Source organism: Microcebus murinus, chromosome 15, assembly GCF_040939455.1.
Source record: "Microcebus murinus isolate Inina chromosome 15, M.murinus_Inina_mat1.0, whole genome shotgun sequence".
In the NCBI taxonomy this organism is placed as follows: domain Eukaryota; kingdom Metazoa; phylum Chordata; class Mammalia; order Primates; family Cheirogaleidae; genus Microcebus; species Microcebus murinus.
Genome location: NC_134118.1, coordinates 62,852,519 through 62,867,098, shown reverse-complemented (window position 1 = coordinate 62,867,098; position 14,580 = coordinate 62,852,519). Strand labels below are relative to the sequence as shown.

Below are 14,580 nucleotides of genomic sequence, written 5' to 3'. Positions count from 1 at the left end.
GAATATAATTTTTTAGAGATTTTATGAAGTATATCATTTGAAAGCTTTTACTCCTAATGTTAAAAGAATTGCAGAGTTGGAGGGTAGGGCTGTGAGGGAGGTGGGGGCTGGAAGGGTAGGAAGTATATAGTAAATTCTTAACTTGCTCTTTCTTCTCAGAGGTGTTGAAAACTGGATTGACAGCTATCCAAGTGTCATAGCCTATTTTGCATTCTTAACATCAAGGATAAATATTAGATGCATTTATAGTGCATAGGTTCATGTATATGCACACTATATAGTGAGGCAAATGCTTCAGCTTATGTGGTGTCAGGCCTCCTACTTACAGTTTATGTAAAACATCAGATTATTCAGCCAATGGCAGAATGTGTTGGGTGAAGGAGGCGAGTATCTTATAAAAATTACAAAGATGCAAGATAGATGAGGTTCCTCGTTGGTATCCTCTCATGCTCCTCTCTAGCTGTGCAAAGCTGCCTCTCCTGAAGCATGCCCCCTAAGTCCTACCCTCTAGTTTGCCATATTAACAGATTAAAGGAGAAAAAGCACATGATCACTTCAATAAGTGTGGAGAAAGCACTGGACAAAATTAAATAAGGAAGTATGTAGAAAGCAGTCTTGGAAGATATAGCATCTCTGTCTGCAGCAAAGGACAGGTTTGTTTACAGCCTTGGAAGTAGAGATAGTGTCTCCTCTGGAGCCAGGGTAGATGTGCTCTTGCTGTACAGTATAATAAAGATAATGTTTCCCATCTACAGCAAAGGGCAGGCATGCTTATTACACATTATAAAAGATTTGAGTTCTCTGAACTTCTTTGCTTTCAACCCACTAAGTAGCCCTCTTCATGTTGCCTGTAGAAATTGGGACATGGAGTACTGATGCAAAAATGCTGATACTCTGGCTATTGCTTTTGTGGTAACAAACTGTCCTTTATCTCTGACCCAGGAGTTTCATGTCTTCTATTAGAATCCATGAAATTGTGGCAAGCCAACATTATTAGCTCACTAGTTGAGTAAAATCTCAAATTCTTCACAGTTCTTGATAACACAAAAATATATACTAAATCTAATTTCTAATTTTAAAAACAGCCTACTCTAATATTAATAAATTACAAGGTAAATGTAATCCTAGGTGAATTTAAAATTATTTTATGAGGAAAAAAGTACTTGGACAAAGGTTTTTGAAACATTGATTTCAGAAATTTATTTACATATCTTGGAGGGAAACAATTGATACAGTTTACTTGGAATTCCTGGAAAAAGAAAATAATTTTTTTTAAGGTGGAGTGCTAATTATACTTCAGAATGATAATAATTAAAATCTTCCTGCCAAAGTTGCTTTGTGCATATACAATGTAAATAAGTAATATAAATAAAATAATATACATTTCATCTAAAGAAAAATATTCCTGACTAATTCCACTATATAATAAATTGGATACAAATCTTACAAAACTAAATTGTATTCATCTTAAAGTTTTCTTCTTATTTATGTACTCTGGCTAGTGCCCAACAGGCTAAAAGAATCTTAAACACATCTCTAGTAGTCTACCACAACATACATACCTTTCAAATCAGGAGCTAATGGCCTACTCCTAGGACTGGAAGTGTTGTCATAAGTATCATAGTTGTCAAAATGGAATTTCTCTCTTCTGGAAATGTAAGCTGTTTTTGATAGATCATTATGCTGACTACAAATTTTATCACTTAAACTTGAATATTCTCGTTGAAGATTCCGCATCTCAAATTCCAAGTTGTCCCTTTCATTTTCTATACTTCTTACATAGTTTTCCAAAAGTATTTTGTCTTCAGTAAGTCTACTGATGCTGTTTTCAAATTTCATATTTTCTTGACTATTTTTCTTTAGTTCTTCTTTTAGAATCTCATTATCTGTTTTAATTTCCATTACCATTTTTGATAACATTTCACATTCCTCGCTGATTTCTGACAAGCTATTCTTATAAATACTTGCTTCTGATTTTGCATTTTTTATTTCTTTCAGAAAATTCTCTTCTGCAGTAGATTGGTAGGTTTGGATAGTCTCAATTTCTCTTTCCATCATTTGTCTAGCAGCAGTAGATTCTTGTAATGTTGTTTCAAGATTAAGTTTTTCATTTTTAACTGTTTCTATTATTTGAAGAAGTGTCTCTTGTTCAGTTTTTGCTAGTCTTTCTTTCTCTTTTAGCTGTATTATCTCTAACTGATTTTCTTTTAGTTCATTTTCATGTGAGCTTTTTTCCATTAGAAGCTGGTATGTTTTTTTCTCTAACATTTGTTTTTCATCTTGAATCAACAGAATATTTGTTTTTATTGCTTCCATTTCTATAGTCATTCGATTATTTTCATTACTGACAACAGCCATATCATTTTGAGTTTTGTGTTCCTTACTTTTTAGTTGATCTAATGCTTCTATCATTTGTTGTTTCTCCAAAGAGAGTTGGCTATTTTTTTCCTCTAGAGTTTTATTTTGGCTTTGGAGAACATTATATTTACTGATTATTTTTTTTAATTCTTTAAGACACTCCTTGCCTTCTTCTTCTGTTTTAATTAAATTAGACTGAATAATGCTCTTTTCTTCTATCAGATTCTTAAGTTGTTTTTCATATGTTTCAATTTTCTGTATCAGAGATTGTGTGGTAAAGACAAGAGGTTTTATTTTGGTCTTAAGGTCTAGATTTTCATTCTCCAGTTCTATTACTTTTTCCTGTATCTGCATAGATTCTTTTAGGTAATTCTGTAAGTATTGAATTTTTGCAACACACTGCTCAGTAACAGAATTGACTTTGGATGTTTTCTGATTTTCAAATATTATTGTTCCTTGTTTTGTTATAAATGGTTGCCTTTCTTGGTCTTTCATGTCATATTTTGTTGGATCAAGGAATGACAGTGTATATCTTGGTACCCTGGAATGGAATTTTAAATCTGTAATACTCTTGCCTGTGATGGGAATTTCCTTATTGTTTTTCTCATTCTTCTTTCCCCTGTGTATTTCACTCTTAGATAACTTTCTACATTTTCTACAAAAATTCACATGGATTTTTGACACAGTTTCCCTGAATGGAAGTAATTTGTTTACTAATGCCTCTAATTCTGAAATCCTCTTTGATTTTATATCTTCATTTAAGTTACCTTCTGTGTTTTCTTCCTTAATAAAGTTAGTTTTTTCCTTCTGAATAGGGGGAAGGTCATATTTACCATTCCTTTGAATATTTGTATCAGTTTTTAAAGCTTGAAGTTCATTTGTAAGTGCCAGTTCCCTCTCATGTGACTTTTGAAGCTCTTCCTTCATTTGTTTGATAGAGTAGCAAATATCATCCAAATTTTCACAAAATCCATGCTTGACAACAGGCACAGTAATTTTGGATTTATCCAGAATTACTGTATCAGCTTGAGACATCACATTTTGAGGGGCAGTAGGTAGAAAATTATGAAGGTTATTATAATTTTTCAACATTTCAGAATTTTCTGAAGGGTTCACAATTACATTTAAAGATGAATTATCTGTTGAATTTCTCAGAGTTAATATGCCATTGAAATGGGTCTGGGATGGAATATTTACATTTTGAGGAAGACTGTTAAAATTATCACTAATGAATTTTTCTTCCACTGAATGAAGAGTCCTAGAATCTTCAAAATGATGCATTTTCTCCATAGAGAGGATTCCTGCTTGATTCTCTATAGGCTAGTAACAATAAAAAGAGGGCTATAAATGTACTGTCATTTGCCACATAGCCAAGAAATTAAGATAATATTTTGTGGAGTATTTATTTATACAACCAAAACAAGCATTTTATTCATTTCTACAGGAAAAAAAAAAAAAAGCCCATCGAGTATGATTCATTTTCTCCAGAAACTCTGGTCTTCACAATTTCCTTAGAATTTGCACTTACTTCCTTAGGGGGTGAGATACATAGGCCAAACCCACAATTTCAGAAACAGAAATTTAACATCCTTCAAGAGACCACCATAGATAGGTGGGGAAGATGGGAGCAATAGGTCAAATGGGAGTTTAAGGAATGAATATTTCCACTGCAAGGCTATCTGTCAACCTTAGCTTGTATTCCTAGTTTCGGGTGATTTTAGGTGTGTGACTGTCCTGTAAATGTGAATCAGTGTGGACACAGTGATGGTAACTCTGCTTTGGAGCTGTTCCAGGGAATTCACCCCTGTCTAGGTCAATCCTAAGTGAATATATAGGCTATAAACACTGCCTTGTATTTGAATTTACTAGGGAATTTTTTGATATCTAGACTAAGTCAAATGTCCCTCACAGACTCTCTTAAGTAAAATGGGGAAATTGTGGAAGTACAGAGGTAAACGCACATCTTTTAAGGTTTTCAAGACAGGAATTTCCTTATTTTCATCTCTGATGGTCCATTCTTCCTGTAAAGAAGGGGAGAATGTAATGATGAAGGTAAACTGGTGATAGTCACATTTTTTAAGTACCTACATATAGAAATGATTTGTATAGAATAACATACCAAATCCTTTTCAATGCGTGAGCTGAATACTAGATTTTTGTCTGAGCTACATTGAGGGTTTTCTACTTCAATAATACTTTTGTTCAATATTTCACTGATTTCAGATTGTACCTTTAAAAGATAAATTGAGAATGTTAGAATTTGATTTCATATTTGTAAACTTATGAGTGTATGGGAATAATAAATATTATAATTAAAAGATACCTTTAAATTTTCTGCCCATAAAAATTCTTTCCCATCATATAGAATATAAATTAAATTTACTTAATTTATTATAATCTCTATCATAAAGGAATCTTTAAGAAATTATGCCTTTACTATATGATTATAAAATCAGAAAAACTTAGTAAAACAATAAAAATCTATGAACTATATTCAAGTAATTTTAGATGTTTGACTTTTACACTGTAGAATAAATGAGACCTTTCATCCATGTTATCAGAATGGAGTCTATTCGGTCACCCTCAGGAGGAGTTCATCTTCTCTTCCCACTTCTCTTCAGGTGCTTTTAGTATATGAACATTAGGATGAAGTTTCTATTGGGTCTTTAGTGAACATGTATGTGTTATACATGCCCGATATCCATGCCCTGGCCTTTTGTTTACACCACTCCTTATTTCTTCTGCATGAAGCCCACGTGCCTTTGGTGATACTGATTCTACCTCTAGCTCCCAGGGCAGGTGTGTGGCTCAGAGCTAACCAGTCAGAGAACAGCATCTGTCTGGACAGCGATTGGTTCAAGTATTGCATGGGACCCAATCTGGGGCAGTCCGAATCAGGCCCAGAACCTTAGTATTATAGCAACATTAAGAGCAAAGTGTGCTCTCTTTTCTGACTTGAATCTTGAAGGCTAAAGGACCGGAGCTATAAGCAGATCTTTTGCCATCATAAGGAATCCAAGAACCCACTACTTTGGAAAGTGGAATCAATAGACAGAGCGAGACTTGTTCCTGATGCCACGAGTCCTGACCACAGGGATTAAGCTGTCCTGAAGTGAGCTATCTCCAAGACTTCCAGTTACTTGAACTATTAAAGTGTAATTTTTTTTTCACTGAACCAGTTTGAATTAGATTTTATATCACTTGTAATGACAGGCCCTATTTGTAGACTATCCCTAGGTAGCACTTTAAATGTGTATTTTAAAAAATTAGTGAGTGCTATTTGTTTTTGGCTCATAATCAAATATAAGTTTAACACAGAGAAGAATGTAGTTTCCTTAAAACAAATTTTGAGCCTAGAATATGTTGTGGCCTCTATTATATTAAATTCTGTATCAGTGGATCAAGGGGCTGGCGATCATCAGCTTGGAAGATACAATGGTACTTTCAGTTTAGATATTTCGTATATAGAGATGAACAGAAACATACCATGCTAACATTCTGCAAAGTCTGCATTCGCAGAGCCTGAAAGGATTCCAGCTGATGCTGAAGGACCTATAACAACATCAAACAAAGTATGAAATGGAATACTTTTAGGTAGGTGAACATATTTTTGAATTGTTACAGTTTTTTTATATCCCCTAAAGTTGCCTATTACCAGAAAGGATCCCACGAGGGTCAGGTGTCTCACATCCTTAGTCATTTTTGGTAACTCTCCAACACACTCTCATGAGGAGTTTTGGAGGATAAAGTGGAAGAACCCATACACATGTAGGAAGTATTTATTCTGAAAAAGATCAGCCTTTACACAAGATTTTGGAGATAATAAAATGAAATATACTCACTTTCAGTGCCGATTGTGGTTGGATTTGATTTTCTGATTCTGATGTGCAGCCATGTTCTAAGAAGTGAAATTGAAAAAAAAACCACATGATTTAATTCTCAAATTTTAATTTTAAACAGCTGTAATAGAAAACAGTCTCCCAACTCTCTTGGAGAGTGAGACAGGGAGATAATGAGAACATTTGATATTCCCACTATGCTACTCACATAATAAGTTTAGGAAATAATTCTCCCTTGACTTAAAATGCCCACTTGAGGTTGTAATAATGTCTTTACTTTTGTAGTAAGCCATTAATTTGCAGCACCAAACTTGGAACTCAAAAACTCAAATATCTTTGTTTCTGGGATACAAACTACATTCTTTTTTTTTTTTTTTTCTAAAAAACAAACAAATAATCCTCATGTTACAGGGGACCCTTGGCAAAGTATTATATAGGACTCAATGTCTATGAAATTTCCATGTGATGGTTTTTTCCCTTACGGAAAACAAGTTGGATTGATAGCATAATTTTTGTCTTGTTCTTTAGCAAAATACCATAAAGGTCCATGTGTTCCTTCCCTTGGGAAAGGCAGTCTCATGTGCACAGTCTTTGGATTGCCTCTTGGCATTTTATATATATATATATATATCTTCCACATCTGCTCCCCGATTTTCATGATATTTGCCTTGGGCCTGGAACACTTCTTTACCAAGAGAGTCCTCACAGCCTGTGCTGGACTTGGTAACTTATGCGGAGATACCTTTCCAGTTTTGAACTCAGTGTACCCATTTGTTCTGCTTAAGTGTGTGTGTCAGATGGCCCTGGGCCAATCTCCTTGCTGGGAGGGACAGGTCCTTTTGCTGAAGCACTGGAGGGGTGTGTGCAGGCCAGTGGCCCTGCATTGGCTGTAGGAGTGACCCTCTGGCTATGGAGAACTGACGCCCACTACTGACACTAATCTGGCTCTGTCTGTATGTGAGTAAAGCATCGTTCCATCTAGTGCTTGACTGTTGTGTTTTCCTTGGTGACTCTGATGCTAGGATGCAGTAGACAGAAGTACTTGAACTTCTCTTGATAAATAGGCAGGATATCACTTGCTCGATACCTTCCTAGATAGATTATAGATCTGCAACAGGGGAGAGACTATATAATGCTGGCAGATTTCCTGACATACATCACTCTTTGTCCAAATATTAGGCTACTTGCTTGCTTTGTACATTTTTAAATTAAAGAATGTAAAAACTTTCAGCGCCTTAAATAAAATGAGAGCTAGGATTGAATGTTCTCCGAAGATGACAATTTCTGCCCTATGAGAAGGTTTTAAAAAAGGTTAGCAAATCTTCTCCATCGGATTGGCAGTCTGCCAGTTGCAAAGTCCAGGCAACCCCCGCCCCCTGCCATCTGGCCTCACCACCAAAAGAGCAGCACTGGCTCAGAGCCTGGGGCTACCAGCCAGTTGAAGAATCCCACCTTCAGCTAGAGGGCAGGGAGGGATGGCGAGTCTATCCTGATCTTGGTTAGCTTTGTCTCTTAGTGGGAATAAAATGACAGTTAAACTCCTAGTAGTTTGAAGTGTTCATCTTGTTGAGACAAAAAGGAAAGGAGGCCAGGACCAGTACAGAAAGGCATCCCAAAGTTCTTTAGACCCTAAAGTAACCTCTTCTAATAATCTCAAATAGATCAAAGTGCAAATCAAGAAGAATATATACCTAGAATCTCACTACCTAAAACAAACCATTGTTAGTTTTAGGCACCCATCTTTCAATCAGCTATGAACATATGTGGAAAAAAGAGAAATGATTTTAGAACAGTGGGATCATTTTATACATGCTACTTTTACATAAAGAATATTAAATGTGTATTTACTTGAATTTAACAAAGTAAAAAACTGCAAATAGTGGAAGTTATTGCTGGTATTCATATTTTTCACTATATGAAAGATGTTCTTTCTAAGAGATCCCTCTAAACTAATGAGGATATATATTATGAAAAGGATTAAGAATTGGAAGACAGCAAGTGTTCAGTGTTTGCAGAGCAGAGAGGAAGTACAGCTTCACGTGCTGATGATCGTGCAGGATGGTAAGATGTTGAAGGGTGAGGAAGGGGCAAGGTCATTTAGGGTCTCACAGACCACACTGAAGCGTTTGGCTTTTACTTTAAGTGAAAGGGGAAGCTTTGGAGGGTTTCGATTGTGAGAATGATTTCACCTGACTGAAAAGTGTACACAGGTCACTCTACTACGTGATAATGAATTATTATAGTGGGGGGAGGGGAGGAGGGAATGCAGGGCCATTGCAATAATCCAAGTGGAGATGAAGGTATCTTGGACTTGAATGGTGGGGGAGGGGAGGTGGAGAAAAGTCAGTGGATTCAGGGTACATGTTGGAGATAAGCTCAGCAGAATTGCTAGAGGATTAGATGGGGCCAGGAGGGAGGAATGAAGGATGACTCCTTGGCTTTTGGAGAGAGCAGGAGGAATGATGATGTCATTTACCGAGATGGAAACGAATGGAGCAGGAACATGCTTTAGGAGAAAAAGCTATTTTGGGATATTTTAAAGTTGAGTTGTCTGCTGGACAGCAAGGTACCCATGTCAAATTGGCAGGTGGATATACAAGTCCAAGATTCATAGGAGCGGCAATGAACACTTTATTGGGCAATGGATGTCACCATTGGCCTAGAGAAGGGTGGTGCCTGTGGAATGACAGGCACAGAAGCCCAAGTGAAGTGGCTTGAGGGGAGACTGGAAAATGAAGATTTGTGGGCACTGCTTATGGACAGCTCTTTCTACTTTTACCATGAAAGGACCAGAGTGCATATTGGAAAAGATGTGAAGGGCAAGAAGGATTATTTTAATCCATGGGCCATTCTAATGTGCTTGTTTGTGGTTGGAATCCTATAGTAGGAAGGGAGAAAAAGAATAATTCTGGAGAATGAGGGAAACTAATTGTAGAAGTGAAATACCTGATAATTTCAGAAGAGATGGAATCTGGAGGAATTGATCTTTGATTGAGCAGGGACAATGGTTCCACTGAAACAGGAAGGCAGAGAATACAGACACGGAGGCAGGTAGGTTAGCAAATGTGAAGGTTGAGGATGAAAGAGCTTTGGTCTGACTCCTTCTACTTTTGTCATATGGTGTGAGCTCATGTTATGAGTAGAGAGGCAGTAGAGAGAGGTGTTGGAGATTTGAGGAGAATAAGAGGAATGAAATAGTTACCTTGAAGAGAGTTTGAGAAAGAGTTTGCTAGGAAAATCAAGTAAGTTTTCCCATTAGCATTGAGTGCACATTTTAGATTCATGGTATGACTCAAAAGTGAGTATTTTTCTCCAGCATGTTCAGATGATTCCATGCAGGCAGAGAGTAGGCAGGGAGTTGGCTTCATCTATTTTTAAAAGCTATTAAAATAACTTTTGTTTTCCTTACGAGTTTTAGAGACATTGGCTGCTGCTTATTCCCATAGGAAAGGTGATTTTAAAATTCAGCAATACTGGGCCGGGCGCGGTGGCTCACGCCTGTAATCCTAGCTCTCTGGGAGGCCGAGGCGGGCGGATTGCTCGAGGTCAGGAGTTCGAAACCAGCCTGAGCAAGAGCGAGACCCCGTCTCTACTATAAATAGAAAGAAACTAATTGGCCAACTAATATATATAGAAAAAATTAGCCGGGCATGGTGGCGCATGCCTGTAGTCCCAGCTACTCGGGAGGCTGAGACAGAAGGATCGCTTGAGCCCAGGAGTCTGAGGTTGCTGTGAGCTAGGCTGACGCCACGGCACTCACTCTAGCCTAGGCAACAAAGTGAGACTCTGTCTCAAAAAAAAAAAAAAAAAAATTCAGCAATACTTAAAACAGTCATATCAGATTATGTATTTTTATTTTATTATTATGATTTTTTAGGCTGGTCAAGTGGAGCAGTGGGAGTGGAGAAGGAACAAAGGAATCTGTAACTGGAAATTATGTTTTTTAGAAGGGAAATTATGAAAGAACACAATCACACTTCACTATTTATTAAGTCCCTGTTACACATACAATATTGGGAGGTGTATAGTCAAAGTGGAAGATATGGTACCGCCCCTCAAGAAGATTAGAGTCTATTGGGAATATTACAGTCTACTGGGAATATTACTCATATTCTACTTAAATTCTCTAGATGTTTCATATTTTAAGTGTCAAAAGTGAAAAACAAGATAGTTACAGTGGGATTACTTTTGAGATAATTAAGGTATTGATATGGGGAATTCTGAAGGTTGTGAAAAATTATATGGCAGTCAATGTATATGAAAAGTATCAAGTGCACATCTGTAGCGAACAGACCAAAAAGAACAAATGAGTTTTGAAAATGCTACATACCATGTTTTCCCGAAAATAAGACCTACCCATAAAATAAGCCCTAGCAGGATTTCTAAGCATTTGCGTAATATAAGCCATACCCCGAAAATAAGACCTAGTGATGGACGTGGCTACGCAGCACATCTGCACAACCCATGCATTTCCTCACAGAGAGGTAAAGACGATGAGCAGCCCTTCTCATCAGCCCCATGCTGACAGCTATTATCCCAGAGGTGACCGGAAAGGTGCGGGCAGCCCCACCAACAAGGTCGGCTCCCCCTGTCAGGTCCCGGCCATCCTGTGCATGCTGCAAGCTGAGGCTTTGAGGGGAAAATAACACACCCCCTGAAAATAAGCCCTAGGGTGTCTTCTTGAGGAAAAATAAATATAAGACCCTATCTTATTTTCGGGGAAACATGGTAATAATGATTCTATACAGGATGATAGGCACTCTGCAGTCTGATCTGCAACTCTCAGGTTTAAATACTGCACTCTGCTATGACAATTCAAGTTCGTTCCTAGATGTATCCGTTTTACAAACCTTGCGAAGCCTGGTGCACTGCACGCGGCGTTGCCACAGTCCTTGTACATGTGACCTACGGAGTCAGGCTGCCCTGCTTTGAGCCCTGGCTTTGCCACACACTGGCTGCGAGGGCAACTCTAGGCAGATGTCTAGTTTGCAGGTAAAGCCCTTAGCGCAGGGCATGCTACACAGTAAATGCTCAAGAGATATTTCCTAACTCATTACTGCAGAGGTGAGACGATGATAATTTGATAAATTTAAAATTTCTAGTCAAGATGGAGAGGAGACAGGCTGCTTAAAACTCTCCAAGGTTTCCATTCTGCTCAGAATAAACCCCAAACCCTTCCATGGAACTACGAAGCCCCTCCCCTCACTCATTCTGCACCGTTCACAGGCTGTTCCTCAAACACGCCAGCCATGCTCCCGCCTCCGCGCCGCTGCAGCTGCTGCTCCCACTGTCTGGAATGTTCTTTCTTAGAAATCTGCATGGATTCCTCCTCCACCTCTTTCTGGTCTTCGCTCAGCTGTGACCTGCTGAGCGAGGTCCTGTCCTACCACCCTATGTGAAGTTGCACACTCTCCCCTGGCCTGCTCTCGGCCTTACTTCTTCTCTCCATAGGACTCACAGCCCTCTACTCACAGTATCCTTTCTCTGTTTGTTCCCCCGCTATAAGTTAAGCTTCATACAGGCAGGGGTCTTGTATGTTTGTTTCCTCTTGGATCTCCAGCACCAGAACAGCACTTGATACCTAGCAGGTGCTCAGAAATAGTTGTTCAATAAATGAGTGAATGAGTGAAGGCTTGGGCAGAATAGGGCTGCTGGGAACAACACACAGGACATCCTGAGGTCCAGAAGTATCTCTCACACACCCGTTCCAATAAGCCGAGGGTTAATTAGGTTAACCACTAGTTCTCCTGAAATCAAAGAGACCCTGGAAATATTATACAACTTTCTAACTTGGCAGTATTTATGCAAATTGGGTCATTATTCTGTCAGTTAGGATTCAGGGTGGATCACTCGGTGACAATGAAATGTAGACAGGAAACAGAAAGAGGGGAGGGCACAAGGTCACACCTCCTAACCTTGCTTGCAGTTACTGGCAGGAAATCCCTGCCGTCCTTGGCAGCAGCTGCCTTAGGAGATCTGGCATTGACTGAGAACCTGCCCTGTGCTAACCCTGCCCTTTAACCATTGTGTTCTAGCAAGAAAGTCTATAACTCTTAAACAGATACATATGCTATCCTGCATGGAACTTTATTTTCTATAAATGCTGACATTTTCCTCCAGAGCCCTAGGTCTCACTCATATTATAAAACGTGATCTTACTAAAATTTTTTTTTTTTTTTGAGACAGAGTCTCACTTCGTTGCCCAGGCTAGAGTGAGTGCCGTGGCATCAGCCTAGCTCACAGCAACCTCAAACTTCTGGGCTCAAGCAATCCTCCTGCCTCAGCCTCCCGAGTAGCTGGGACCACAGGCATGCGCCACCATGCCCGGCTAATTTTTTTCTATATATATTAGTTGTCCAATTAATTTCTTTCTATTTATAGTAGAGACAGGGGTCTCGCTCTTGCTCAGGCTGGCCTCGAACTCCTGACCTTGAGCAATCTGCCCGCCTCGGCCTCCCAGAGTGCTAGGATTACAGCCGTAAGCCACCGCGCCCGGCTGATCTTACTAAATTAAGTTACCTCCATCTCTTCTGACCTTAAACATTCCATTCTCTTAGAGTTAGTAAATACTGAGCTGACTCGGTGTCTAAACTTTCTGTGAGGACTCTCTCTCCCCTGTTTAGGGGTCCCCAGTCCCCTCTTGTTGCACAGAGAAGCCTGCCCATCCTCATGGATGGATGTGGGAGGCAGAAGGGTGGAGAGGGGTCTGGCCAGTCACTGTCCTGCTGGCCTCCCCTGGGATGTTGCTCTTCCTGGTGGTGCCCAGGCTGCAGCTATCTTTCTTACCGAGCTGTGGCTGTCCCTAGCCTCTTCTTTCAGGGCCCTTGGCAGGGTCTTTGATTTGTGAAAGTGCAGAAATCCTGTCCCCATCTCAGGCCTCTGCTGGCTCAGCACTTCTGCGTGGGGATCACCCACATGCCACAGGTGGGTTATGAACCGGCCCTGCCTGCATCTGGCATCTCACTCCGAATACCAGGCCCCTCTGAGAGGTGGATGGCTTGGCCTTCTCTCAAGGAAGTGAGACTCCAACTTTAGTGCTCTCAGATGCCCCTAGCTGGGTGTTTACATGTATCTCATTCATGGTTTTGTGGACATAAACATCCTCCCCGTACAATATCCTGCAGTCCACAAATATTTACTGTAAAAAGTAGTTTTCTTTTTTTAAAAAAATATACAGTCAGCCCTCAGTATCCTCTGGGGATTGGTTCCAGGACCCCCAGAGATACCAAAATCTGCAGATACTCAAGTCCTTGATATAAAACGGTGTAGTAATTGCATGTAACCTGTTCACATCCTCCCGTATACTTTAAATCATCTTGAGATTACTTATTTCCAGTCCAATGTAAATGCTATGTAAATGGTTGTTATATTGCATTTTAGAAATCTGTATTTAAAAAAATTGTATTGTTGTTTTTCACTGTTTTTTTTTTTCCTACCTGAATATTTTCTAACTGTGGGTGGTTGAATTTGATAATCTGGAACCCATAGATACAGAGGACCGACTGTATCTTGTTTTAACGTCTGTCCAAAACAAATTCACAATTCTTATTTGGCACTCAGAAAAGCGTATATAGAGAGTGGTGGTCCTGTGGAATGCCTGCTCTATTCTTTGCTACCTGTGTGACCTTAGGGAGTTAGTTAACCTCTCTGTGCCTGTTTCCTCACCTGTGCAGTGGGGATAATGATAGTAACGACTTCACAGGGCTGTTGTGAGGATTGAATGTTTAAGTGCACTAGAACAGCACGGGAAGAGGGCCGTGCTCACTATTGTTAGTACCCTAATAATAGTTATTTAATACTAGAAGCACACCGGTTGCGTGTACTTAGGCAAGGTGTGCTATAAGAGGAGGATTTTACGGCCACCAGCGCCCTGGCCTTGGCGATTTTACCTGTTTCACTGCAACTACTGTTCTTTACTCCCTCCGAGGACTTTAAGATCTTGGACGCAGAAAGGAGAACGGAGTCGACCTCATCCTTCTCCTCCTGCTGCTTTCCTGTAAGAGAACCGTGCGTGCGGGCGCTTCCGCGGGCGGCGCCGAGCTCCCCGCGGCGGCCGCTGGGGGGCGCGCTGGCGGAGTGCGGGGCGGCCCGGCTGGGGACCGCGGCGGCGGGGGGCCGAGGAGGTGCTTTCCCGCCCGGGCCGAGCAGGAGAGGGGCGGGGAGCCCCGGGGGCGCGCACTCGGGCGGACGCGGGAAGTCCCCAGGCTTGCGGGGCAAGGGCCCAGGCCCCGCTCCCCTCCCCTGCCCTGCCCTCCACTCCCCGCGGGGCGGCCCGGCTCTTACCCGGGCTCATCCCTTCTGCTCAGGCCTCTCTCCAAACGGCCTTCCCCCACGCATTCCGCTCCGTCCTGTTGCCAGGTAACCGGGCGGCCGGGACGCCGCG

General features: G+C 40.4%; 1 protein-coding gene across 1 annotated transcript; it reads right to left on the bottom strand.

Annotated features, from left to right (window-relative positions):
- Positions 1-1,174: 1,174 nt before the first annotated feature.
- CCDC110 (coiled-coil domain containing 110) lies at positions 1,175-14,580 on the bottom strand. Its single transcript, XM_012784923.3, has 8 exons — positions 14,481-14,580; positions 14,087-14,191; positions 6,201-6,256; positions 5,845-5,910; positions 4,478-4,588; positions 4,320-4,379; positions 1,563-3,678; positions 1,175-1,249 (listed from the first exon to the last, which is right to left on the bottom strand). The coding sequence occupies exons 1-8, from the start codon at positions 14,488-14,490 to the stop codon at positions 1,200-1,202; spliced, it is 2,574 nt and encodes an 857-aa protein (XP_012640377.2). The 5' UTR covers positions 14,491-14,580; the 3' UTR covers positions 1,175-1,199.

Bases quoted from the DNA above. Each gene is read 5' to 3' on its own strand.
- CCDC110 (XM_012784923.3), bottom strand. The intron at 5,911-6,200 runs GTGAGTATATTT...ATGTTGTTATAG, and splicing joins AACCACAATCGGCACTGAAA to GTCCTTCAGCATCAGCTGGA. The intron at 1,250-1,562 runs GTATGTATGTTG...TTCTTTTTCCAG, and splicing joins ATTAGCTCCTGATTTGAAAG to GAATTCCAAGTAAACTGTAT.